Below are 25,357 nucleotides of genomic sequence, written 5' to 3'. Positions count from 1 at the left end.
AGGACAGACACCTTGGTACAAGGTCAAGACTCCACCAATTTATTTCCATGATACCGGAGCAGATATATTATTTGGAAATAATTTTCTGCAAAGCTTCAAGAGGTACATACAGGACAATGAAGCCAGGAGGCTAGTGTTCACAACCAATTGTGATCACAAAATCATTGTGCAAAGGCTCAATGGAGCCTTTCATCGCTCGATGCCAATCAAATTCCGCAGCAAGCGTGGTGATGATGGCAGACTCCGGAGACCTCAAATGAAGGATCAAAGGAGATTCGGAGAAGTTTTGCTCAAATGCAGAACTGAGGGATTCCCAGATCTCTCCGAGGAAGAAACTCAAATCCTCAAAGTATCCCTGATATCACATAAAGATATCAAGGAAGAAGAACAGGTGTCCATTGCCGATGTCAAAAGGAGAATCCAGAAGTGTTACCACGAGGATCCTTTGGCATGGTGGGACAAGAACCAGCTCAGAGCCACCTTGAAAGTTAAAACTGGAAAGGAGCATGAGTTCGTAAGGTTCAGACCTATCCTGATGAACCCTCGAGATCAACAGGATATGATGAGTATAATCAAGGAACACCTTGATTTAAAACTGATCGAAGAAGGAAGATCACCCTACAGCAGTCCTGGATTTCTGGTGCGAAATCATGGGGAGATCAAGCGAGGAAAGCCAAGATTGGTCATTAATTATAAAGGGATTAATGACATTCTTGAGTTTGATGGATACTTCATCCCAAGCAGAGAACACCTTATCAACTGCATCAGAAGTGCAAAGGTATTCTCAAAATTTGATTGCAAATCAGGATTCTACCAGATTCGCATGGAGGAAGGGAGTAAGAAGTTCACAGCCTTCTCAACTCCACAGGGACATTATGTCTGGAATGTCATGCCAATGGGGTTAGCCAACGCGCCTCAGATATTCCAAAGAAAGATGGATAATCTCTTCAAAGATTATTCTTCGTTTATGTTTGTTTACATTGATGACATCCTTATTGCATCAAAAAACATTCATGAACATGTCAGGCATCTGGAGATCTTTGCGGATGTTTGTCAACAAGAAGGACTAGTACTGTCAGAAAAGAAGGCAGTCATAGCTACCCAAAAGATGGAGTTTCTGGGGATCGAGATCGATGAATCTGGGATTATTCTGCAAGATCATATTGTGGAAAAAGTTCAGGGATTCCCAGAGGATCTTAAAGAAAAGAAGCAGCTCCAAAGCTTTCTCGGAGTTGTTAACTTTGCAGGAATGTTTATTAAAAATCTTGCAGAGCACCGGAAAATCTTCAGTCCTTTACTGAAGAAAGATGTTCCATTCATATGGAAGGAGGAACATCGAGAGGGTATGAAGAAGTTGAAAGAGATTTGCAAAAATCTCCCGAAACTTTCAATACCACAAGACGAGGATGACTTGGTCCTCTACACCGACGCGAGTGATTCATGGTGGGCAGCTGTGCTCACAAAGATCACCCCTTATGGAGAAGAACCTTGCAGATACTGTAGCGGTCTTTTCTCCAATGACGAGGCTGTACGATGGCACATAAACGAGAAAGAGTTTTTTGCAGTCAGGAAGGCGTTCAAGAAATGGCCGCTATTCTTACTGGCTAAAAAATTTGTTTTGAAAGTAGATAACACTAACGTTAAAGCTTTCTTAACTAAAAAGATTGAATCTAAACCTGAAAAGGCTAGATTGATTAGATGGCAAGCAGAATGCCAATATTATGATTATGATATTGTCGTTTTGAAATCTGATCAGAATGTTCTTGCAGATTTCCTTACAAGGGATGGAGCTCCCTGAAGTGGAGGCCATCGAGGCAATACAGGGGCAGCTCTTTGAAAGTTTAGAGCTGCTACAACAAGAGTGGCACAAGTGTGTGCTGCATACCAAACAAGCAGGAAAGATACAAGCGGCTGACGAAGCCAAAGTATCTAGCCAAATTGATGTCTGCTTCATGAAGATGTTCAATCTTCAGGAAGCAACCAACAAGCCGCTCTTGCGCGCTGTCCGTGAAAATCGGGCTAAAGCAATGCTTTCCGTACAGGGCGGATTACCTGTAGCAGGGGATTCAAGTACCCCTAGCACAAGTCCTGAGACAATGGTTTCACAGCCAGACTCTCGAGGAAAAGATGTTGTTAAGGGGTCACACCCTGAATCAACATGTCAACCCTCCACCTCTGGGGTAAAAGAGGGAGAGATCAATCTTAGGCCCATGACAGGCCAAGTTAAGGTTGATACTGACTTTATTGAAATTTCTCCTTCTTGGCAGATGTACCAGGACAGGTGGGAGAAACTTCTTACGAGGAAGGGCATTAATCCGGGAAATTGCCGGGTTGATGTTGCCGGAAAATATCCAAGGGTTTGGACGACTCCAGGAGCCAATCCAAACGATGTCAAGGAATGGTATGAGTTTGGGGCTTTGGCCTCAGTTTATACCACCGCCCCAGCCTTCACCGAAATCAAGGGTCTACCAAAATGGATCCAGAAAACGGTGTTCGACACATGGGAGAACAACGAGTCCCTCAAAAGGGGAGATGTTCTGGAGTTATACTGTTTCAGTGCAGCGCCAGAGCCAGTCGGAAAAGGAATCCGTGAAGCTTTTCACTTCATCAAGCTTCGAAGACCTGATACGGGAGCCCTTAACAGGATCAAAGTTCCCGACTTCCAGGCCGCAATCGTCTCAACATTCACGGAGGATCAAATCTCCAATAGACGAGCATGGGGTCTATGGGTCTGTCTTACAGAGATGGACAAAATGAAGTCCAGATTCAAGTTCTATCAAAGCTCGGATCTGGGAACGTTCCTAGTTAATACCATGACAGGAACAACCACTCATTTTGCCGAAGAATCCTTCGAGAAGAAACGGCAAATGATTTGGAAGAACAGGATTACGGGGAGCCAGGAGACTCGTCGCAAGTTTTGCAATATGGCCCATCTAGGCCAATGGAATGATAAAATCTGCGATCAATGCTCATCGCAGAAGGAGCCAGAATTCGGCAAGGGATTCTTTCCAAAGCCGGATAAAAGGAGGTTCAGGTCTGATGAACATGACAAGCATCAGACTCCAAAGGGGAGGACACCAAGGGCACCAAAAAAGTAAGGTGGCCGACAAAATTTAGTGAATCATGTGATTCACAGCAAGGATCACACCCACAAAAGAAACGACAAAAGTGAGTGGAAGAACAGGAGGACCACTCACCAAATGCTCCAGGACAAAAGTGAGTGGAAGGAAAAGCAGCCGGTCCCTACCAGCATTATCACAAGACGATAAAGCAAGGGCCCAGCACTATGTGATACCACTAACAAGTGTCGGCAATCAAGACCGACAAAAGAAGGTGGATGTCATATTCAAGCAAGCTGGCCACGAGGATGGAATCCGAGGCCACTAACCAAGCAATAATAGAGGGATTCAGACCTCTATATAAACCCGAGTGCTGGAGAGAAGAAGGGCATCCGAAAATCACAACATTTTCACACAACACTTCCTCTCTCTTGAATTATCTTTGTAATTTTAAATTCTTGTTTTCAAAAGTTTTCGTTTTTAGTTTTAGTTCATTTTTATTTTATGTACACAAGTATTAGCTACTATGAGTAGCTAAACAAGTTTGTCTCCTCCCTTGGGGAGTTTTTATGAAATAAATTAATTTTATATAATTCCTCTATAAACGCTTTGTTTTTGTCCAACTATTCCGGGTTAGTAAAAATATTTTCTTTATTTTTTCAACAAAGTATTTAGTCGGCACTTAGTGAAGGGGAAGGGTTGCAACCATCTCTTGCGAGTGCGTGGTTGGTGCGTGCCGGGTGGGCAGACGAGCCGTAAAACGCAACAAGACCGACTCCTGAAGAAGACCAGTCGACAAAGGTATAATGTTGATTTAAATTTAGATTTATTTTGAAGTGTTTACGGAAGCATGTTGGGCCTGATAAAGTCTTCATCGACTAATTTCAATCCGAACCACGAAATTGCATTATGATGAACTAATTGAGAATTTCATGTTAAAGGGTAGAATGGTCCATTGCCAACATTTAGGGCATAGAATGCTTTAGTTTATAAGAAAGGGCATTTTTCATAGACAACTTAAGGTTTAGGGCAATTTTAATTGTTACCCTTATTATAATATAATATTTCATAGCATAATTTCATTGAGTAGTTGATCAATATGTTCAACGTATGACATTGTTTCCACAATTATTATTATTATTATTATTATTATTATTATTATTATTATTATTATTATTATTATTATTATTATTATTATTATTATTATTATTATATTTCAAGTTCACTAATTTATTAAATATAGTCTTAGATTTTTTATTGAATTATTGATCGATATGCTCAATGTATGACATTATTCCAAAATAATTATAGACATTTGTTTATATTTTATAACTTTTATTTCAATTTCACTAATTTGTTAGATTTGTTCTTTAATCTATACTTTTATGATATAATTAAATAATGTAGCTAGTGTATGATTTTATTTTAACCATTATAATAATTCCTTCATGTATTTTTTTTCAAGTTCACTAATTTGTGTCAATTGATATACTCAACGTAGGTTATTATTTACACAATTATAGCAAATTTTCTTTTGAGTTCATAATTTATTATAAATATATTATCTTTTAGTATATTTTTATCGAGTCATCGATCGATATCTCAATGTACGAAACTATTCAAAACAATTATAGTCATTCATTTATATTTTCTAGTATTTTTTTTATATTTCAAATTCATTAGTTTGTTATGGTTTTTATGAAATAATGAAATAACGTAGCTAGCATATGATATTATTCTAATGATTATAGCAATTCCTTCAGAAAAAAAAAATTAAAGTTCACTAATTTATTACTACTTTTTTTTCAAGTTCACTAATTTATTACTACTATAATATAATATTCTACAATGTATGCCATTATTTTAACAATTATGGTCATTTATTTTTAATTTTATATATTTTTTTTCGAGTTCACTAATTTATTACTATAATATATTTTTTATAGTATATTTTTATTTAGTTTTCGATCGATGTTCCAAAATGTGACATTATTCAAAAAATTATAGTTATTCGGTTATATTTTCTAAATTTTATTACAATTCATATTAGGAGTGACTTTTTATTTTTTATTAAAATTGGTCTCAGAATCTCATGCAGTAAAATTTAAAACTAACTTATTCATATTAGAAGTTCATATAATAACCATGGTAATTATATAAATCGGACAGTAACAATGAAATGAATCCATATACTTAATCATATTTTAGTTTAAAATTGACTTTCTAAGTGTGGTTAATGACGTGGGATTATACTTACTTAAGATCAAAGTTCATAGAAGCGAATAAGATATGAATTATTATGGAAAGATTATGTGTAATCATTTCCTTAATAATTTCTATGGCTTTTATGTAAATTGTAATTTCAAATAAAATAAAATTAATTTCTTATTTTATGAGAATGTGTAAAACGACAAAAAAGTCCAATTATGTGCGCACATGTGTATATAGCATTATTCAAAATTACAAAATTTATCGGACCGATGTGGTAAAGCCCTACCCAATCTAATAAATTAAACAAGAATCTTAAATAGGTCTCAATCGATTGTGTGGTGAGTGGTGAGTGAGCAAAAAACAAATCCTAGCTAGGGGTGGAGCAAAATACCGAAAAATTGGTATACCGCACTTACCGTACCGAAAAAATACTGAAAATACCGAAATTTTGGTATACCGAAAATTTCGGTACGGTACAATACCGTACCGAAGATTTTCGATATGGCAACGGTATCATTTTCTTCATACCGCGGTATACCGATATATACCGATACCGCGGTATATGCCGAAAAACCGATATATACCGTTGTTTAGGTATATACCACTGGTATATACCGAAAAAATCCGTATGCCATCGGAATCAATTATATATATATATATATATATATTATTAGTGGTAAATTATTTTTTTGCTTTGTTGAAGATGTGGAGTTTGATTGTTAGAAAGTTATTTGTATTTGTTTAATGAAATTTCAATATGTACAAATATACGGTATATCTTAATGGTTTGGCAATTTAGGCATGAAACGATAAAACAATAATTTCGGTAATACCGTAAGGTATGGTATACTGACTTTCGGTATGGTATACCGCACTATTGGTACGACAACGGTATGAAAAATTTCATACCGAAATTTTCGGTATGCCGATCTTCGGTATACCGAAAAGTACGGTACGGCAACGGTATGGAAATTCTCATACCGTAATTTACGGTATGGTATACGGTATGACGAAAAATTTTCGGTATACCGTACCGATCCACCCCTAATCCTAGCATCAACTTTACAATTGTGTGCACGCGAGTATTAACATTGAGCGGAATGTGATAGCAAAGATTTAGAAAATCACCAATTCATATCCAGCCATAATTATATAATCACCATTTGACCACAAACAAATACGGAAAGTTAAGTTTTGGAGTTTTATTCTACGATTAACTGTTTCCCCTAAATTGTTGTATTGGGTTTGTTCTACTTCTTGGACTTATTTAAAGATAGAAAAGTTAAATGTTGTTTTCAGATAATTTTTTTAACAAGTAAATCCAAATATAAAGATACGATTAGATTATAATTTTGTAATTAAATGTTTTCAACGAAAGAGTGCAACAAGAGCTGATTTGGTCATTTTTATTTGAATCGAGAAAGAAAGATCTTTTTTTTTTTTTATCAGTAAAATAAAAATTTTATTGAGATGAAAAGCAAGGCACCAGGGATGCCAATCAAAACAAGAAGGAAAGATTGAAACCCTTTGAGCACCACAAGGTGAAAGGGATTCCCAACTCCAAAACTTTGTAAACCTCATTCCAACTCCAAAGTCTACCCTTGATCTGTAAAACAAGTCTCTCAATATCCCAAATCATTCCCTGAAAATGACTCTCGTTTCTTTTTTCCCATAACGTCCAAACCGTTCCCACCCACAACGCATTGAGCAATCTTCTTCCTTTCTTCCTTTTGGCAGCAGAGATGAATGAAGTGTAGTGATGAAGTGTACCTCTAGGATTTACCGTTTTGATGTGTAACCATTGGAAAATTTGGTCCCACACCGCCGCAGCTTTCGGGCAGTGAAGAAACAGATGTTCCGTCGTCTCCTCTCCAGCGACGCAGGCGTTGCATCCTCTCTCTTCCCAGCTAATTTGAATTTGTCGTCTTCTCAAATTGTCACAGGTAGCCAAACGATTTCTAAGACATCTCCACGCCGTCACCTTGGCTTTGTGTGACGTTGGAGCCTCCCACACCTTAGCCATCTCAGCCGGTTGAGTTTGTTGCGCCTCTCTGGTTGCCGCCACCAAATCATAAGCCGACTTTGTTGAGAATTTACCGTCTGTTGTTGCCCTCCAACTCCATCCATCAGTTGAACCTGTAGAAGGGACAAAAGCAGCAACAAGTCTCAAAAGTTCCTCCACTTGTCCTGTCTCCCTTTCCCTCAAATCCCTCCTCCAATTCACCGACCACACCCACTCTTCTCCTTCCCAAAACCCACTCTCTCCGACCAGGCCTTTCTTATTCGAACACAAGTTATACAATCTCGGGAACACGAACTTGAGAGGTTTGTTAACAGCCCACACGTCCTCCCAGAACATTGTACTCATCCCATCCCCGAGACGGTGTTGAAGGTTATCAACGAACCATCTATCGTCCCTTCCTCCCCCTTTCTCCACAATTTTCGCCCACCACCCCAACTGCCCACTTCTTCCCACCACCGAGCATTCCCCCTCTTCGCCCCAGACAAGCTCCCCATAAATAGATTTGATCACTCTCGCCCACAATGCTCCCCCTTCCACCAAAAATCTCCAAAGCCATTTAATTAACAGAACATGATTAAACCATTCCACATCCCGAAACCCAAGACCTCCAATTTTCTTATTAGAACACAAAGAGCTCCATTTAAACCAGGTGATGCTTCCCGACTGAGAGCCTCCACCCCACAGAAATCTGGAGAACAAGGAATTGAGATTCTTGATCACAGTCTTGGGAATGAAAGCGTAGGCCAGTTGATAGACCGGAATCGATTGAAGCACCGCTTTAACAAGAGTGATCCGCCCTGCCAAAGAGAGAGGTCTTTTTTTCCAGCTTGCAATTTTGTTTGAGACTTTATCCACCAAGAACTTCCACTCGCTAACACCATTGCTTCGACCTCCGATTTTGGTTCCCAAGTAAAGACAAGGGAAGGAACCAATCTTGCAATGGAGAAACGAAGCCCATGTCCTCTCGACTGACACATTCACTCCCACCGTCACCAGGCTGCTCTTCTCGAAGTTGACAGCAAGACCCGAGACAAAATGAAAGAGAAGCAACAGACTTTTCAGTGATTCCACATTACGCTCATCAGCCTCCAAAATAAAGATGGTGTCATCCGCGTACTGGAGATGTGTAATCGGCACTTCATCCTTACCAATCTTAACTGGAAACAATAACTGTCTTTCCACTGCTCTCTCAACGAGCGCATTCAACCCTTCCGCGACAATGAGGAACAAGAAGGGAGACATCGGGTCGCCCTGCCTCAAACCTCTCTCCATTTTGAAATCTCCCGTTGAAGACCCGTTAACTAGGACATTTGCCGTGGCTGACTGTAGACACCCTTGAATCCATTTTCTCCAAATCCCATCGAAGTTCATTCTGTCAAGTAAAGTATCCAAGAAGTCCCATTGTACTGAATCGAAAGCTTTGGCAAAGTCGATCTTAAAGAAGATCCGGCTCCGTCGCTTCTTTTTTGCCTCAACAACAGCTTCATTCAGAATGACCGCCCCATCGAGAATGAATCGGCCTTTAACGAAAGCGCTTTGATTATTTGATATGATCGACCCCATCACCTTCTTCAGTCTCCCCGCCAAGATCTTGGCAATGATTTTATACAAGCTGGTAATGAGCGAGATTGGGCGAAATTCGTTCAACGAACCAGCCCCTTCTTTCTTCGGTAATAAAACGATGAAGGAAGCATTACCTCCTTTAGGAATTTTACCGTTCGCGTGGAAGTCCTTCAAGACCTGGAGGATATCCTCCTTAACCAAATGCCAAGCCGATCTCCAGAATGAAAAGTTAAAGCCATCAGGTCCTGGGCTCTTATCGCCAGAGCAGCTCCAGACCGCTTCTTTAACTTCTTCAGGTTCGAAATCTCTAATCAGCCAATGTCTCTCCTCATCAGAGATTTTCCTTCTCATGAAGTCCATGGGGATAACAGGCATCTGTCGATCTTTCCGCTTGAAAAAAGGTTTCAAAATGATTTCTCACCCTGGCTTTTACCTCTTCCGATTTGGAGATCCATGAGTTATCAAAGAGCAGTCCGCCAATGTCATTCTTCAACCGCCTCCCTTTAATCGCCTTATGGAAGAAACCAGAATTAACATCTCCCTCCTTAAGCCATTTCAGTTTAGCCTTCTGTTGTAAAGTCATCTGCTTATGCTTCAGCTGAAGAGAAAGGACAACTTGGAGCTCATTTCTCCTGATAACATCCACTTCACCTAAACAACTCTGCTCGTCAAGCTCATCTTTCTGTTGTAACTCCTTCTTTAATTCATGGATTTTAGAATCAATCTCACCAAAGGATGTGCGATTCCACACTTTTAAAGCCTCGCGAAGTTTCTTCAATTTCTCCTTAACCACGAAAAAGCTCCATCCATGACAGTCAGTCCCCGTCCACACTTTCTTGACAACCTCCTCAAACTCCGGGTGATTCGTCCAAGCATTTAGGAACCTAAAAGGTCTTGGTCCCCAATCCTCAGTTCTAGTAGTGAGAACAATCGGACAGTGATCCGAGATCGAACGCTTGAAGACCGCGTGCAGAACTTTCTTCCCAAGTTAGCATCCAAGTTTCGTTAATAAGGAAACGGTCGATCTTGCTCTTGCATTTGCCATTGGGTTTGTACCAAGTGTACTTTCGACCTTGTGTTTGAATTTCCTTCAGGTCGTTCCCCCTAATAAATTCCTCGAAGAACCTCGCATCCGACGCTCCAAAACTTCTCCCCGCTGCCCACCCTCTCTTCTCTTCTCCTGGCTGCATTAAAGTCCCCCAAAATACACACACTTCTATCCGCATTCTGTTCAACAATAGAACCAATTGCATCCCAACCACGGCCCCCGGTAAATCCCAAGTACTAGATGCTTCGAACACCTCCCTATTCCATAAACACGCAATTCCCCCAGCTCTCCCCTCTGAGTTCCTGATTGCCTTATCTGTGTTATTAAACCCCCACCAAGAATTACAAAAAACATCACTGAAAGTCTCCATTTTTGTCTCTTGTAAACAACAAATGTCAATCTTCTGCCCTCTCACAAGTTCAGTAACATCTCGCTGTTTCGTAATGCTCCCCAAGCCCCTAATGTTGTATGACAGTAAATTCATGGACAATTCATCTGACTCCCAGCATTATTGAAGGAAAGAAAGTTACCTTGCATCTCGAATTTGGCGAACAATCACCTCTTCTTCAATCTGACTTGAAAGCCCTAACTTCTTCCCAAAGTCCCAGATTTTCTGGCCTGAAATTCCCCCCTCCTCTGTCGAAAGCATCCCTTTTTGACTCTCCCCAGCGTCTTCCTCCCCTGCGGCCTCCTCCCCTCTCCCATTTACTGGTTCTATTTCAGAGATGAACCTCCCCCAATTCTCCTTCTCCCTCACTCTATTCTTATTTTTCCCTTTACCTTTTTTTCCTTTTGTGTATCGGGAATCAGCCCTTTTGTTGTTGGAAGGCAGCCTCGCCTCCCCTGATTTGGAGCCCGTAGAATCATCCTTTTCGGTCCTAGCCACTTCCTCAGAATGGTTGTTTTCTTCTACAAGATCATTCACGTCGAATCTCTCTCTGTTATCTTCCAGATCGTCATTTCCCCCTTCTAGAAGAATGGGTTCCTCTTCTCTTACAGCAGGAACCGTGGGCAAGGAAAGAGATTCCTCACTAAAGTTTTCGATAGGCCCACAAGGGTACTCCAATAAGTTTCCACTTGGGCTTTTGTCTTGGTCCTTTGATGTTTCGGCCCATAAGAGCTCTCCCTTAAAAGAATGAGTTTTATGAGTTACGGGGCGATCCACCTGCTCGGCCCTACAAGAAGCCTGGCCCAAACCTTCGGCAGCAGCCACATTCAAAAGCAATCTCGAGCCTCCCAACGTTGTCTCCTCATGATTGGTAACCTCTACTGACGTGTCTGCAACGGTTTGTTGCGAAGGAATCGAAGAGTTCAATTCTTGGAGAACCGAAACGTCTTGCGAAGGAATCGAAGAGTTCAATTCTTGGAGAACCGAAATGTCTCCATCTCCCACGCCGATGTCGTCCATCATTCCGATGGTAGCGATAGCTGGATCCATGGACTCCGCTCTGGCCGACCATCCTGAATCCGATTCCGATTCCGACTCATCAAAATCCGGTTCTCCGAACAAGGACGAGACTGGGTTATCCTGAATTTCTTCAATACGAAGTGTGAAACTAGCTCCATCAATGCAGCACTCCAAAACTTGATCAATGGATTTGAGACCCGTAGAGATCTGAATCAAAGCTTCGTCCAATTTCTCTCTTTCTTTCATCAGTTCATGAATTTTCAAAACCCGCCCAAAGTTTGCCGTCACCGAATCAAAGAAACGAGAGTTCCATGCATGAAGCGGGATCCCAATCCATCTCGTCCAAATAGCTCGCTGCTGGTGCACATCCACGAAGTTCCATTTCCTCTTCCAAAGGAGCCAGAAGCCACTCCATTCATCCAACTCCGTGAGAACTTCTTCTGTTGGCAGTTCGCAAATACTTCGGATGAGCACCAAACTTCCTCTCATCGTCGAAACTTTCAGTTTCCCGGCACATTCGCTGTTGATTTCTTCTTTGATTTCATCCCAGGAGAATTCATCTTTGATAAAAACCTATGAATGCTCCTTCAAGCCACTTTGTATCCTCCTCCGAAGTTTTGAATTGCAGCTTTTCTCTTGTGCAAGGTTCTCCTTCAAAGACTCCAGTAAGAACTTCTTTAAAGGAAACTCCCGGTTTCTTCTTTGCAGAATCCAAAAAATGGGAGCAGTCCGATTTTTTTCCAGTGTCTCTTTTGGCGTCGAACCCCTTTTTTTCTTCATCCCTCACCACCCTCTCAAACTTTGGTTTAAAAACCCTAATTTTGTAGCTTCCAATCCAAAGTTGATTCAACTGTTCAAGCAAACCTTCGGTATCCTCGACACCTTCGAATCGGACAAAGCCGAAAGGCTTCCCTTTTTTATCTCTCTTATTGGGGCAGAAAATGTCAGTCGGAGCACGAACGGCACCAAACTTCCTTCTCAAGAAATCAAAACTGCAATCTTCGGGGATGTTGTTGAAGAAGAAGGTGACTCTCTGTGAATGTTTCTCATAAAACCTCACTTTCTCCGATCTCGAAAGAGGTTTAACCTCACCAGTGGATCGACCAACTCCACTCCTCCAAGTCTTCGGCTGCCTAAGAAAGTTATTGCTCCTGTTGATTCACCACATTGCATTCTGCTCCGGTCCTCTCATGCCCCCTTCTCCTCACCACCCTCCAAACCTCCTCGCAACTCATGACACGAGTATATTATTTTATTCGAGAAAGAAAGATCTTGTTAGCATTTATTTTTCATAAAACTTGGGTACAATCGGGTGTACCGTACAATCAGGTTTACCTGATCCAAACCTACATTCTGACCCAAATCGTGTAAATGACATTATTCGATTATACAAATGACACTGCTGATAATTGACACTATTCGGTTATATAAATGACACTGTAACATTTTAAATGTTATAACGTTATTTTCAATCTTATAGAGACATTTAAAATATTATAGTGTCATTTACAATTTTACAGTGTCAATTACAAGAAGTGTAATTTATATTTCTGAATAGTATCAGTTATACACGGTATCATTTACAATGTTATAGTGTCATTTATACGCAGTGTCATTTGTATAACATAATAGTGTCAATTGCAGGCAGTGTCATTTGTATAACCAAATAATGACATTTACACAATTTGGGTCAAAATGCGAGTTTGGATTAAGATGTGGGTCAAGGTCTCAATGCGGGTCAATCCGATTGTACAATACTACTCAAGATCACCCCTTATTTTCCTTTCCATAATAGCTTTTTTTTAGTTAAGGAAAATACATGAGATTCTGTGTCCTAGTGTATTTTACTTTCAATTTGTTATACAGTTTCTATTTTTTTTTTTCAATTTTAATTTATTATGTTTTAGTATAATGTTAAGATCATTAATTAGATTCACTCATTCAATTAAAATTTATATTTATTTTTATATTTGATTGAATTAGTATTTGATTATAGGATTAATTAATTCAATGTTAGCGTGCATATATAATTTTTAGTGATAAATACTAATTAGAGTTTATTATATAATATTCCCTTCATCCATAAAAATTGTAGTCTTGTTATTACTTTTGTTCATTCACAAAAATTATAGTTTCTTTTTCTGAAAACTACCTCTTATATTTAAAACACTGTTCACATTTAATATTTTAAAAAAACAACTATTTAACAATTAATTTTGATAAGTCCTTCTTTCCACTCAACTTTTGTGGAGCTATTTATCCACTTTATACACATATGATATTTATTTGTTAGAATTCGTCCCCTCACCAACACATTCAATTTTGAGGCAGTGTGTGCACCCGTAGGGCTGTAAATGAACAGAGCTACTCGCGAGCTATTCGAGATTCGGCTCGAAAAAAGCTCGTTCGGAGCTCGATTCGATAATAAATGAGCCGAGCTCGAGCCTGATTTTGAGCTCGAAATTTTTATCGAGCCGAGCTCGAGCCTAACAGTGCTCGACTCGTTGAGCTTGCGAACATGTTCGGATTCGATTGTTCACGAACATGTTCGAGAGCCTGTTCACGAACCTTCAGTCGAGCCTTCAATCGAGTTAGTACACGAGCCTTAAACGAGTCGAACTCGAACTCGAATAACATATTAATTAAGAAGATTTTCTTAAATTTATAACAAATTCGAGCTTGAACATCATATATACGAACATCTAACGAGCCGAACTCGAGCTCAAGTTCGAATTCGACATTATCGAGTATCACCCGAGCCGAACTCGAACCGAGCTCGAGCTTAGTAAGTGGGTGACGAGCCGAGCTCGATCATCAAGATAAAAGCTCGAATCGAGCTCGAGCCGAGCTCGAACACCTGAATATTTAAACGAGCCGAGCTCGAGCCTGCTTGTATTCGGCTCGGCTCGGCTCGTTTACAGCCCTCAGCACCCGGGTGCAAAATGACACTAACACTTACATTAAATGACACTAACACTAACACTATTTTGAAATGACACTAACACTATTTTAGTTTTACAAATGACACTATCATGTTATATAAATAACATTGTCGCGAAATGACACTAACACTATATTAAAATGGCATTGTACACTCGGGTGCACCGTGCACCCTGGTGCACAGGAGAATTTGTGTTCAATTTTTGCGGAGGAGGGGGTAATATTCTTTTATTTTTGTAATAAATAATTATAAAATAATGAGATTAAAAGTGGGGGATGATAAAACATGGAGTAATAAGTTGCGAGATTGAAAATCTGATCCAAGAGAATAGGAGGATTCGAGATTAGTACTTTGATCGGCCATCCTTACAAAGAGGAGGGATATCATTGAGCTACAAAGCTCGGGGCTTTTACGTTTAGTTACTAAAAACATTATCAATGTAGTTGGCAAACGCTAGAGAAATTCTTTTGTTTTGAGAATCGATTTCATTTTATAGTTAGCCAATTGAGTTGTTATTATATATTATTGCAACTGATGAACAGGGAATTATAAAATTTTCAATACGGACATGACAACAATCCATCTATTATAAGATTGAATTTGAAATTATTTTTATACTGCTGAAATAGGAACTTTATTAAAGAGAAACGAAAAGAAAAAAACCTAAAAACCCATCGAATACACAGGAAAGTAAATTGAGGGTCAGAGCTCGTTAAAACCTTTCTAGGAAAAACCCAGTGGAAAAAATCCCGAAAAGGAAAAGGAGTGTCTGTCTACAAAAGAAAGACCAAAATCAACGTACCATGGCTCGAGGGGAATAGGATTGCGAGCCCAAAGTTTTTTTAGGCCCATAACTTCGGTAGTTTTGCAAATATAGGACAATTTTTTTCGGGCTAGCAATTATATGACAATATTTAAAAAATTAGACATTGGTAGGACAAATTGAGCCCGATCGAGCTAAATTACACACGTGACTTAATTTATGTGGGCCGATGCCTACGTGGCTGACAAGTAAGCTATCCAGTCAGCTTAATTATAAATTACTCTTCTATTATTACTTGTATTACTGCGATGTAAAACTAAAATTCACTTGGTCTTGAGAAAAAAAACCCTCGAATCAAAACCTGTTCTATTCTTCAAAGAACCCTAGTCTGAAAAAAAATTTCGTTCCCACCTTATTTAGAACTGATAGAATCGACTCTAATGTGAGGTGACAGCGAAGAGCGCGCGATCGTGATGCGTGTGCGGCAAGAGAGGAACTTAAATAGACCTCCACCGATGTACAGTAAGTTTTCTTGAAATTTGGGATTCTGTATATTGAAATAGTGTGGAGTTTTCTTAAATTTTGGATAAGAGTATTTATATATGGTTGGTGGTACTCGGTGTGGGGTTTTGATGTTGGTTTTTGTCTTTATTTATAAAGTTACAAAAGTTATAGTATATTCTAATGTTCTTTAATGTATGACATCAAATGTGTATTTTTTTATTCATGGTGGTCCTGCATGTCGGGTTTCTATGTCTTCAATATTTGGGGTTTAGTTGGTGGGGCTTTAATATTTAAGGTATAATCGGTAAGGTTTATTCATTTCTTTTCTTTGGTTTGTTGCAGAGCCTGTGGGGGTTTATTTATCAGTTGTGTTTAAATATGGAGGTACTTTAGTGCAGTCCACTAATGCAAAATATGTTGGGGGTAAGAAATTGGTGTTGGACTACATTGTAGCTAAGCAAATTAATTTGAACTCCCTTAAAAATAGTATTGTAGAGTGGTTATTGATGACTGGACAAGTGAGGGTTTACATAATAGTTAACAACACTTTTAAGTTGTTAGAAACTGATGAGGAAGTGATGGAATTTTGTGAAGCATCATTGGGTATGAGGCAAGTTGTTTTTCATGTTCAAGAAAAATATGGGGAGAATCATAATGTTCCCTTGGTTAACAGTAGTCACGGTAGTGGTGAAGATGATTATGATGAGATATGTGATTCTGATTATAGCATGGGTGAAGATTCTGATAATGATGACACATTGTATGGTACATATGTGTCAAAGGATGTACATGACATTATAATACCAGATTCACAAGGTGAGGAGAGTGAAGAAGATGATGATGTTGTGCATGTAGATATGTATGACTTTGATGAACACAAAGATTCTGATGGTGAACAAAAAGATGTTAAAAGCTTTCCTGTATTCAATCCAGAAGTTACCTTTGAACCAGAATTTGAACTTGGGATGTTGTTTAGTTCAAAGGATGAATTTAGGGATGCAGTCCAATCTTATGCCATTAGAAGTAGGAGAACTATCAAGTGTACAAAAACTGCTCCAACTAGGTGTTATGTAAAATGTGATAATGTTGATTGTAAGTGGAGAATAAGTTTGCTAAAGCAAGAAGACGAGGAGAGTTGGCAGATTAGGAGATTCCACAGAACTCATGACTGTGATGATTCATTTCATGTTAGAAATATGAAATCTAAGTGGTTATGTAAGAAATTCATAAAGAGGTTTGCTTCAGATCGCAATAGAAAGTTAAAAGTCTTTAGGCAAGATGCAATAGATGATCTTAATGTAGACATATCCAGAGACCAAGCTTACAGAGCTAAAAAGCTAGCTTTGAAGATGCTAGAGGGAGATCCTGCTGCACAATTTGGGAAACTATGGGACTATGCTGAGGAAATAAGACGGACTAATCCCGGAAGTACTGTCATTATAGGATCTGTTGAAGATGAAAATGGGCAGTCAAGGTTTGAAAGATGTTATATTTGTCTTGATGCTGTGAAGAAGGGATTCAAGAATGGGTGTAGGCCTATCATTGGGATTGATGGTTGTCATTTAAAGGGTCCAGTGCCGGGAATTATGCTCACAGCCGTTGGGGTAGACAGAAATAATAATATTTACCCTCTTGCATGGGCTGTAGTGAATCGAGAGTCAAGGGAGCTTTGGGAGTGGTTTTTGGTGGTTCTCAAACAAGATTTAGAGCTTCATGTAGATCGTGATTACACATTCATGTCTGACAAGCAGAAGGGGCTTATACAAGCAATGGCTGCAATCTTTCCAAACTCTGAACATAGATTTTGTGTAAGGCATCTTCACGGCAATTTTCAGCTGGCAGGATTCAGAGGACTGAGATTCAAAACTGCTCTTATGAAAGCAGCACACGCTTCTACAGTACAAGAGTGGAAGGCTAGGATGTCGGAGTTAAAACACTTAAATGAGGCGGCATGGGCTTGGTTGAATGCAAAGCCTCCACATCAATGGAGTAAGTCTCATTTCTGTGAGGACTCCAAATGTGACATGTTGTTGAACAATGTCTGTGAGGTGTTCTACTCTACTATCTTGGAGGCAAGAGAGATGCCCATTATCACTATGCTAGAATGGATTAGGTCTTGGATCATGGTGAGATTTCAGAGACACAGAGATTTGGCGACCCATAAGTGGAAGGGTAAATTATGCCCTAGAATAAAAAAAAAATCCTTGAAAAACATGCTTCCAAAGCTGGTGAGTGCATTCCAATCAAGGGAGATAATAGTAATTATGAGATCAGATGCCATGATGGGGGGGCAGTTTGTGGTGGAGTTAGATGACTGGACATGTAGCTGTAGAAATTGGCAGCTAAGTGGCATACCATGCAGTCATGCTATATGTGCAATCAACCATCAGAAGAAAAAAAAAGAGGATTATGTTCATGACTGCTACACAGTGCACACTTTCATGAAGACATATTCTGAGACAATAAAGGGAATAAATGGTCAGCAACTATGGGGAGAAACTATGTATATTCCACCATTGCCTCCTCATATGGACAAAGGGAAAGGAAACAAAGCCAGAAGAAAGGGACCAGATGAGAAAGAAGATGAGAAATTGAAGAAGCACACAAAGCTCAAAAGAAAGCAAACAACTGTGAGGTGCAATGTATGTGGATTTGAAGGCCACAATTGTAGGACATGTGATAAGAACAAGGTAATATTTAACATTTTTTAATTTTCCAGTCATTTGTTAATCATATTTCCAACTCATACATTTTATATTGATAGGTACCTGATGGTGATATCCCTGAAGAGCAATCAGTCCATGCTTCAATGCTCCCACCTATCAGTAGTCAACATCCTAATGTAGAAGAATATAACCATGAAGAGCAGTTTATACAAGAATAAATAGCATCCCAATTGTCTCAGGTTCAATCAAGGCCCGGTCCATCTATGTACGAACAACTCAATCATAACAAGTTCAAGAGACAAGGTGAACAAATTGTGGCCAGTGAGAAGAAATTTGTGCGCCTTGCTGATCTCAATTCCAAGAGGTCCAACAAGATGTGCTGATATGAAGTGTAGTTTGAATGAAATATTTTGGTTTCTGTTGGTGTAGTTTTTTGCTACTAAACAATATTATATTTTGCCCAAGATTTGTCATTCAACTTTTAGTCATTTGGTGTAATTACTTTGGTACATACTTTTACCATATTTTTGAAGATTTAGTCATGTTAAGAAATATTTGGTTGATAAATCTTGTTAGTCATGTGAATTTTCACTTGGGAAGTTGTGTTTGTATGTAGAATGGTGAATTGGAGAGTCGTTAATACCTTTTAGTGAATTTCTAGATTCAATTTGTAGATTTGTATTTGTTTGCTCTTAAGACATTATTTACTCCTTTATTTATTTTTGAAGATGACTTGTCCTTAAATATTGCTCAAGAAATGGCATTTACAACAGAAAATTTAGTTGCTAAATATTTGATATTCTCTCCAAATAAACTGAATTGCAAATCTTCATTACAACAAGCTGCAAATAGCATGAACAATACAAGGAAAAAAGAACACTACTTGCTAAAGGAAATATTTCGCCTATTCTTCATTTTGCTGGTTTTCTTCACTTTGGATTTCTATCGAACAGGTGGTGTGCGTATAATTAAGAAACTGTTTTTTCTGAGTTATTCCATGTCCTCGTCCTTTCCGACTTGTATCTGTTTCAAATAGAATAAATCTTGTATGAGATCGAATGAGAAGGAGAAGTCTAATTTTAAAATGACATGATAAATTTCAAATAAATGTCATGATATATTCATTCGATGGATACAGACAAAAGTTTTGTAAAATATATTTATATCTCACCATCATGTGTCGTGAGTTGAGTTACTCACTTTGGGATGTTGTCTATGATTATAAGATAGGGAAGAAAAATGATTATTGTATATTAATGCATGAGATTAGAGTTTCAAACAATGGGGCTTGGCCATGGAAGAAATATCGCTACTCTGTGGAAGACAAACTTTCAAACTAAGTTAAAATTCTTCATAATAATTTGGGGAAATGAAAATGAGTCATTTTGCTGAGTTGTTTCAAGCCTTATAAGGAGTAAGCTGACTGGATAGCTTACTTATCAGCCACGTAGGCATCGGCCCGCATAAATTAAGTCACGTGTGTGATTTAGCTCGATCGGGCTCAATTTGTCCTACCAATGTCTAATTTTTTAAATATTGTCCTATAATTGCAAGCCCGAAAAAAATTGTCCTATATTTGCAAAACTACCAAAGTTACGGGCCTAAAAAAACTTTGGGCTCTAGGATTGCCATCAGAACTCCGGCTTGACCATCGTCCCAAAGCAATCCATTTCGTCTCGGGCCAAAAAACAAACGAAAACCCAAGGAAAAGGTCTCATCTGGACCATCGTCACCCTCGAAAGAACCACCGCAGGAACCCCACCTGGTAACACCCACGTACCTGAACCAGACCAACACACCCCAAGTCGAACAAGCTGCATCAGCAGCCATAACCCACTGACTAGAGCAGCAACACCTGCACCAGACCCGACATCGCCTATGCTGCATCAGAAACACGCAAGGTCCTAACGAACCACCCGTACAAAAGAGGGCGTGAGCACATCGTCCATGACTAACGACTTTTAATTGTTTTTATACTATCATTTGCTTTTTGTTACTCGACTTAATATGGTGGAGATTCAATACTTTGTATAAAATGTGTTGTCCTAGTATTTTTCTTGTAATTCACAATCCATTTTATTTTGTTTTATTTTTGTACTCCCTCCGTCCACCAATTAAAGGCCTAGGGGAAAAAACACGGGTTTTAAGAAAAAATGTATTTTTATTAGTTGAGTGGAGAAAAGGTCCCACTTTTTAAGAAAAAGTGTATTTTTATTAGTTGAGTGGAGAAAGGGTCCCACTTTTTTGTAAAGAATCTTTGACTTTTTTGATTAAATAATGAATAAAAACTTACCAAAAATAGGTAGGCCTTGTTTTTGTGGACGTCCCAAAAAGGCAAGTAGGCCTTGAATTGGTGGACGGAGGGAGTAATATTAATAGTCACCCATTCCGATTTCAACAAATTGTTATGTAAAATACTAACTCACGCACAAAAATAAGGGAGCAAATATCTTCTTTCTATTCAAATAACTACGAGTGTAAACCATTACACTTGTTGCAACACGAAATATGACCATCATATAGTAGTGTACAATAATAAGACATTCCAACTTTAGAACAAAAAAAAAGACGTGGTTTAGAACGTATCATTGCCAATGATCCACAACCAGTCAAGAACAACACCTGAAAATATACCAGCAAGAAGAAACACAACCAACAAATTCCCCAAAGCATTCTGCTCTGGTGCCTGCAATCACAAACACATCACCAATGTTAAAAAGCAAACGAAGATGAATGTGAATCTGTCTCATACAACAGCATTTACCTTATAGCCTCTCGGAGCAACCGTGAGGATACAAACCGTTAGGTAGCCGTTGGTCAGCCCCAAGAACGACACCAACATTATCATCCATCCTTGATCGCCATACTTGGCCGTGAAATAGAAGCAAGGAACCAGCAAGAAACGCAACAAGCACGCGACCGTGAGGCCCTTCCGCGACTCCAACCTTATGCATTCTATCAGAGGAAGGTACCTTGCTATTAGGTCCCATACATTGTACATTGCTATAAGGACGAGCGCATACCTGCATTCGTACAAGTAATATAACTCAAGCTTAAGCTCGACTCATTTAATCATATAACAAGCTTGTTGTTGCTATGGTGACTTACCAATCGCCTAGTCCGTGACTATTACCCGTGTTCTCGTACAAGAAGCCAGGAAAAATTGACAGTGTGAGCACATGCAAGAGGTAAATGTCCAACGCATAGTCACTATTTTGGAGCAACAATTGCTTGTTGCTCAACCGTTCATGTTCAACATCATCTACCTGAAACAGCAACAACTAAATTTGGAGTCGAGAATTCGAATTGGGCTTCAAAAATTACTAAATTTTATGCGATATTCTGATACAAACTGTCTTACAGTTTCACGTTGGGTAGTCTTGATCCCAACTGCGACAAGATCAGCTGAAACTGTTATCGACCCTTCTGATGCTGCCTTCTTGCGCAAATGCTTCACAATAGGCAGTTTTCCAAACACGAAAGCGTACAATAATAAACATAGAAACTCACAGAAGATGGAGATTGCAAGAAACAAAACTGCACACAACACAAAATTATGAGTGGTAGTGAGATGACAGCATCATCAACTACTTGAAACTACATATGTTAGAGAGAGAGAGAGGGAGACACTCACTAACTCCCTTTCTAAGACCATTATCAGTTTGGTCAAAAACTGCTTTCGTCACGAGCCTCAGGCCTGCAACTAGCGCTCCCGAAGCAGACAGACCAGCCAAGAATGACTGCGCGATTCATAAATATGAAACATTATTACTAATACAACTTAGACGATGAAATGGAATTCGAGAAAAAGGTTAGACCTGCATCAAGTGAGGGGACATGAAAGATAGGTCTCCAGTCATCCCACCTTGAACATGAGCATCTGCAACTCCGAACGCAGCAACAAAAGCACAGACTCCTATATAATTCCCGATCCCTCCTCCCCCCGACGTAGCTACATCAATCTTGCATCATCAACAAGACTCAGTCTCGTATGTTCTTGAAATGGAGGGGGTGTGGGATTGTGACTACTTACTAAAAGAAGTCCGAGTGTGCTGAAGCAGAAGAGGGCGTAACCAAACATGTTTCGCTTCCTTGTGTCGATGTTGGCCTCGTGGTAAGAGAGAATCGCTATTGATCCGAGGGCGAAAGGCTGGTAGACCAGAGTGAGTACTCTGGCAGGATGGTAACTCTGCATTTTCATCACACCATGTAATAACGGAAAATGACTGGATTGTATATATGTTTGCTTACGGGGAAAATTTGATAGTAATAGTCTCCAATTGTCAACATGCTATTCCATGAAATGAGGCATCCCAGACCAAGAAACCAACAAACCACCATTGCCTTCAACTTCCCCTGCTGTTTCATCACCAAAAAGTAAATTGTTTTTTAGTGATGGGAATAAAAAATTTAAGGGCGAAATTCTATCAACACAGACCTCAATCCTGATAGGAGTTGAGACGATGCTTGAATCTCCATTGCTCATTACTGCTCCTCTAAACAAACCGAGAGAGAGAGAGAGAATCGCTTTATGCATAAAAAAATAAGAGAAACTTCGTTGAAGTGAACACAAGAGTCCTTCAACATGGAAAGAATCAGAATGCAAATTCAGATTTGTAAGCAAAAAAAAAAAAAAAAAACTAACCTGAATGATTATATCCTCAGCCTACAAATTGGAAAAATGTCTATTATCTCAAGTCCACTCTTCTCAAACTGTTTGTGACTCATTTTTTATCGTGTGTTTAAAACAAAAAAAACGTCACATGATGTTCTCACTATCCAATTTTTGTCAATGAACTATTCCCTGATTATATTTAGTCTTACGAAAATATATAGACGAGAATGATATACTACTATATATCTAGTGAGAGAAAGAGGGGGAGTCCAATGGAATTTTTAAAATAATTGGTATATATACATTTTTAACTTAAAAATAGTTTTAATTCCCTTTTTTCCTCTACAACAATCATATCCAGATCCATGATATTTTCTTATTTAATTTGATTTTGATGTTATTTTATGTTGCTTTTTTAAAAACTATTTTATGATATTTTACCAATTTAAGCTTAAATAAAATCATATAATTTAATTCTAAACAATAGTCTTAATTAGATTTAAATTAGAGGGGGTACACTTCTATAGATTTGACGCAAGAATGGCTAATTAACGAGTATTTATATTATTTAGTACTCTTAATTTTTACTTTGTAATGCTTGAATTTTATTGAGATTGATAATTAATTATTATAATTATTTATAATTAATTATTTAGATATAATATAAATGGGTTTGGGGTGAAGTAAAATTATTTTTAAATTGGATTTGAGACATATACTAGTATATAACTCTAAACGGGTCTAAATATTAATCAACATGTCTATGTGAAATTTTAGTTTTAGTCTTTTGTTGTTTGGTCTATTTATTATTAATATTTATCTTGTAATGAATAATGATATGAGTTTGACACATAATTGATAAGTAAAATAACTTTATAAGTGGTTTTGGGACGAGTATTGATATATACATTCTAGACAAGTTTGAATTGATGAATATAGCCTCATATTTCGATAACTAACTTTTGTGACAATTTATACTTAAGAGCATCCATATTGGTTGAGTCAAGTGTTGCATTGGCTTGACTCATCTTATTGACTCATATGAATTGACTTGATAATTTATACTTTCTAGACAAGTTTGAGTGGATGAATATAACCTCATTATTTCGATAACTAATTTTATAACAATTTATACTTAGAGCATCAACAACCGTGAACTTTGTTGGGTGCAATAGAAGTGGTCCCCACTTCTATTGCACCCATTCCAGCAATGGCATTGCACCTGGGTGCAATGGATTTAATTTTATTTTTGATATAGTTTTATTCTAGTTTCAATTTTAAATTTACAATAATTGATAAATTAAAATTTCATTGAATTCAAATTTAAATCCTACATTGATTGAATTAAAGTTGCAATACAAGAAATTAAAATCCTAAATTACTTAAATTAAAACAAACATAAAATAAAAAAATCCTAAAAATCTAGCGGATGTTGTTTCGTTGCTTGATCTCCGCCACCTTGCACATGTGAAACGCCAATTCGTCCGGATTCATTTGAGAGGTGTCCCGGCTCATCAACATGCTATCGGCGAGGTCACGTTGAACTTGGGAGAACTTTTCCATTGCAATCACCATATTCGCCATGTACCCGAGAGCTTTTTTGTTATCCCCCGACGTCTCTTCGGCCTTTTTCTTGCATTTCCCTTTGTCTCTCTTGGCCGCCTTTTGCCCTTGGGGCCGGGTGGAGATACTCGCGTCGCTAGAAGTCGTTGTGGCAAGACCGTCGGAGCCCTTGGATCGTTTGTCCGAATGGACATCGGAGTGAACATCCTCGCCGAGACTTGCAAATTTCTTGGACTCGTGCAAGATCTTCCATGCATGCGGATACCGGAACGGCACACGGAACTCGGCTAGCCATATTGCCTCTGCTTGCTCCGTGATTTGACCATCACTCATGCCTGATTTCCATTGATCGTGACATTTTTTGTGCATGGCCTCAAACCTCTTCGAATCCTTCGCCACCTGTTGAAAGTGAGATTTGATTTGCGTGACGTCGCGTGAAATAGATCCTTGGGGCCTTTTAGCGTTGTATTGGGTGCAGAGGGAGCCCCAAAACTTCGCCCCTTTTTGGTCGACACCCACCACAGAGTCGTGGGTGTGCTCGAGATACAAACGGCAAATTAGCACCGTTTCTGGCGGATAATAGTTGCAACGTTTGGTGCTAGCCGGCATACAAGCAATCTCCTCCACGTCGGGCTCGGGGTCGGCAACGGCGGCAAAGCGGGGGTTCAAATTGGCGGCCGCCGCTTGAAAGACATTCGATTCTTGCGTGAACGGCGAGAATCCTTGCCTGGAAGCATTTGACTCGTCGGGGATGGATTTTGAGGGTGGTCACGCCAATAGTTGCTCCAATCGCCTTCCATTGTTATTTGTTGAAATAATATAAGAAGAAGATGAGGAGAATGATGAACTTTTTTGCTATTTGTTGATATATATATATATATATATATATATATAGGATCGATATGCTACATACCTTATGTGAGCACCTTACGTGAGCACCACTCACGTTTAGCCATCGTTAGCATTATCTTTTTTGTTTTAGATATTTATTTT

General features: G+C 38.8%; 3 protein-coding genes across 11 annotated transcripts; 1 reads left to right on the top strand and 2 right to left on the bottom strand.

Annotated features, from left to right (window-relative positions):
• The first annotated feature begins 16,026 nt into the window (after positions 1-16,026).
• Positions 16,027-18,569, top strand: LOC131008435 (uncharacterized). Its single transcript, XM_057935316.1, has 3 exons — positions 16,027-18,210; positions 18,285-18,362; positions 18,426-18,569. Exons 1-3 carry the CDS (start codon positions 16,027-16,029, stop codon positions 18,567-18,569), a joined length of 2,406 nt encoding a protein of 801 aa, XP_057791299.1.
• Positions 18,570-20,621: 2,052 nt separating this feature from the next.
• LOC131012392 (equilibrative nucleotide transporter 3-like) lies at positions 20,622-22,996 on the bottom strand. Of its 9 annotated transcripts, none has more exons than XM_057940336.1 (10): positions 22,832-22,996; positions 22,625-22,764; positions 22,438-22,545; positions 22,220-22,375; positions 22,005-22,148; positions 21,821-21,926; positions 21,548-21,723; positions 21,295-21,452; positions 20,951-21,209; positions 20,622-20,872 (listed from the first exon to the last, which is right to left on the bottom strand). In XM_057940336.1, exons 2-10 carry the CDS (start codon positions 22,721-22,723, stop codon positions 20,762-20,764), a joined length of 1,317 nt encoding a protein of 438 aa, XP_057796319.1. In that variant the 5' UTR covers positions 22,724-22,764; positions 22,832-22,996; the 3' UTR covers positions 20,622-20,761. The 9 variants fall into 9 exon arrangements, with proteins under 9 accessions (XP_057796319.1, XP_057796317.1, XP_057796320.1 ...); XM_057940334.1 differs by having other exon boundaries at positions 21,295-21,467; positions 22,438-22,542; XM_057940337.1 differs by having other exon boundaries at positions 22,438-22,542.
• Positions 22,997-23,944: 948 nt separating this feature from the next.
• LOC131008434 (uncharacterized) lies at positions 23,945-24,973 on the bottom strand. The gene is made up of 2 exons (XM_057935315.1): positions 24,321-24,973; positions 23,945-24,023 (listed from the first exon to the last, which is right to left on the bottom strand). Exons 1-2 carry the CDS (start codon positions 24,971-24,973, stop codon positions 23,945-23,947), a joined length of 732 nt encoding a protein of 243 aa, XP_057791298.1.
• Positions 24,974-25,357: the final 384 nt, after the last annotated feature.

The sequence above is a fragment of the Salvia miltiorrhiza genome, chromosome 2 (genome assembly GCF_028751815.1).
Source record: "Salvia miltiorrhiza cultivar Shanhuang (shh) chromosome 2, IMPLAD_Smil_shh, whole genome shotgun sequence".
In the NCBI taxonomy this organism is placed as follows: domain Eukaryota; kingdom Viridiplantae; phylum Streptophyta; class Magnoliopsida; order Lamiales; family Lamiaceae; genus Salvia; species Salvia miltiorrhiza.
The sequence above is the reverse complement of the archived record's forward strand: the minus strand, read 5'-3'. Positions and strand labels throughout refer to the sequence as shown.

Coding starts and splice junctions, on each gene's coding strand:
- LOC131012392 (XM_057940333.1), bottom strand. CDS start 22,723: ATGCATAAAGCGATTCTCTCTCTCTCTCTCGGTTTGTTTAGAGGAGCA. Junction 21,927..22,004: donor TGTCCCCTCACTTGATGCAG/GTCTAACCTTTT, acceptor TGAATCGCGCAG/TCATTCTTGGCTGGTCTGTC. Junction 21,724..21,820: donor TGGTCTTAGAAAGGGAGTTA/GTGAGTGTCTCC, acceptor TGTTGTGTGCAG/TTTTGTTTCTTGCAATCTCC.
- LOC131008435 (XM_057935316.1), top strand. CDS start 16,027: ATGACTGGACAAGTGAGGGTTTACATAATAGTTAACAACACTTTTAAG. Junction 18,211..18,284: donor GGACATGTGATAAGAACAAG/GTAATATTTAAC, acceptor TTATATTGATAG/GTACCTGATGGTGATATCCC. Junction 18,363..18,425: donor TCAGTAGTCAACATCCTAAT/GTAGAAGAATAT, acceptor CAATTGTCTCAG/GTTCAATCAAGGCCCGGTCC.
- LOC131008434 (XM_057935315.1), bottom strand. CDS start 24,973: ATGCCGGCTAGCACCAAACGTTGCAACTATTATCCGCCAGAAACGGTG. Junction 24,024..24,320: donor CGTGACCTCGCCGATAGCAT/GTTGATGAGCCG, acceptor CATTGCACCCAG/GTGCAATGCCATTGCTGGAA.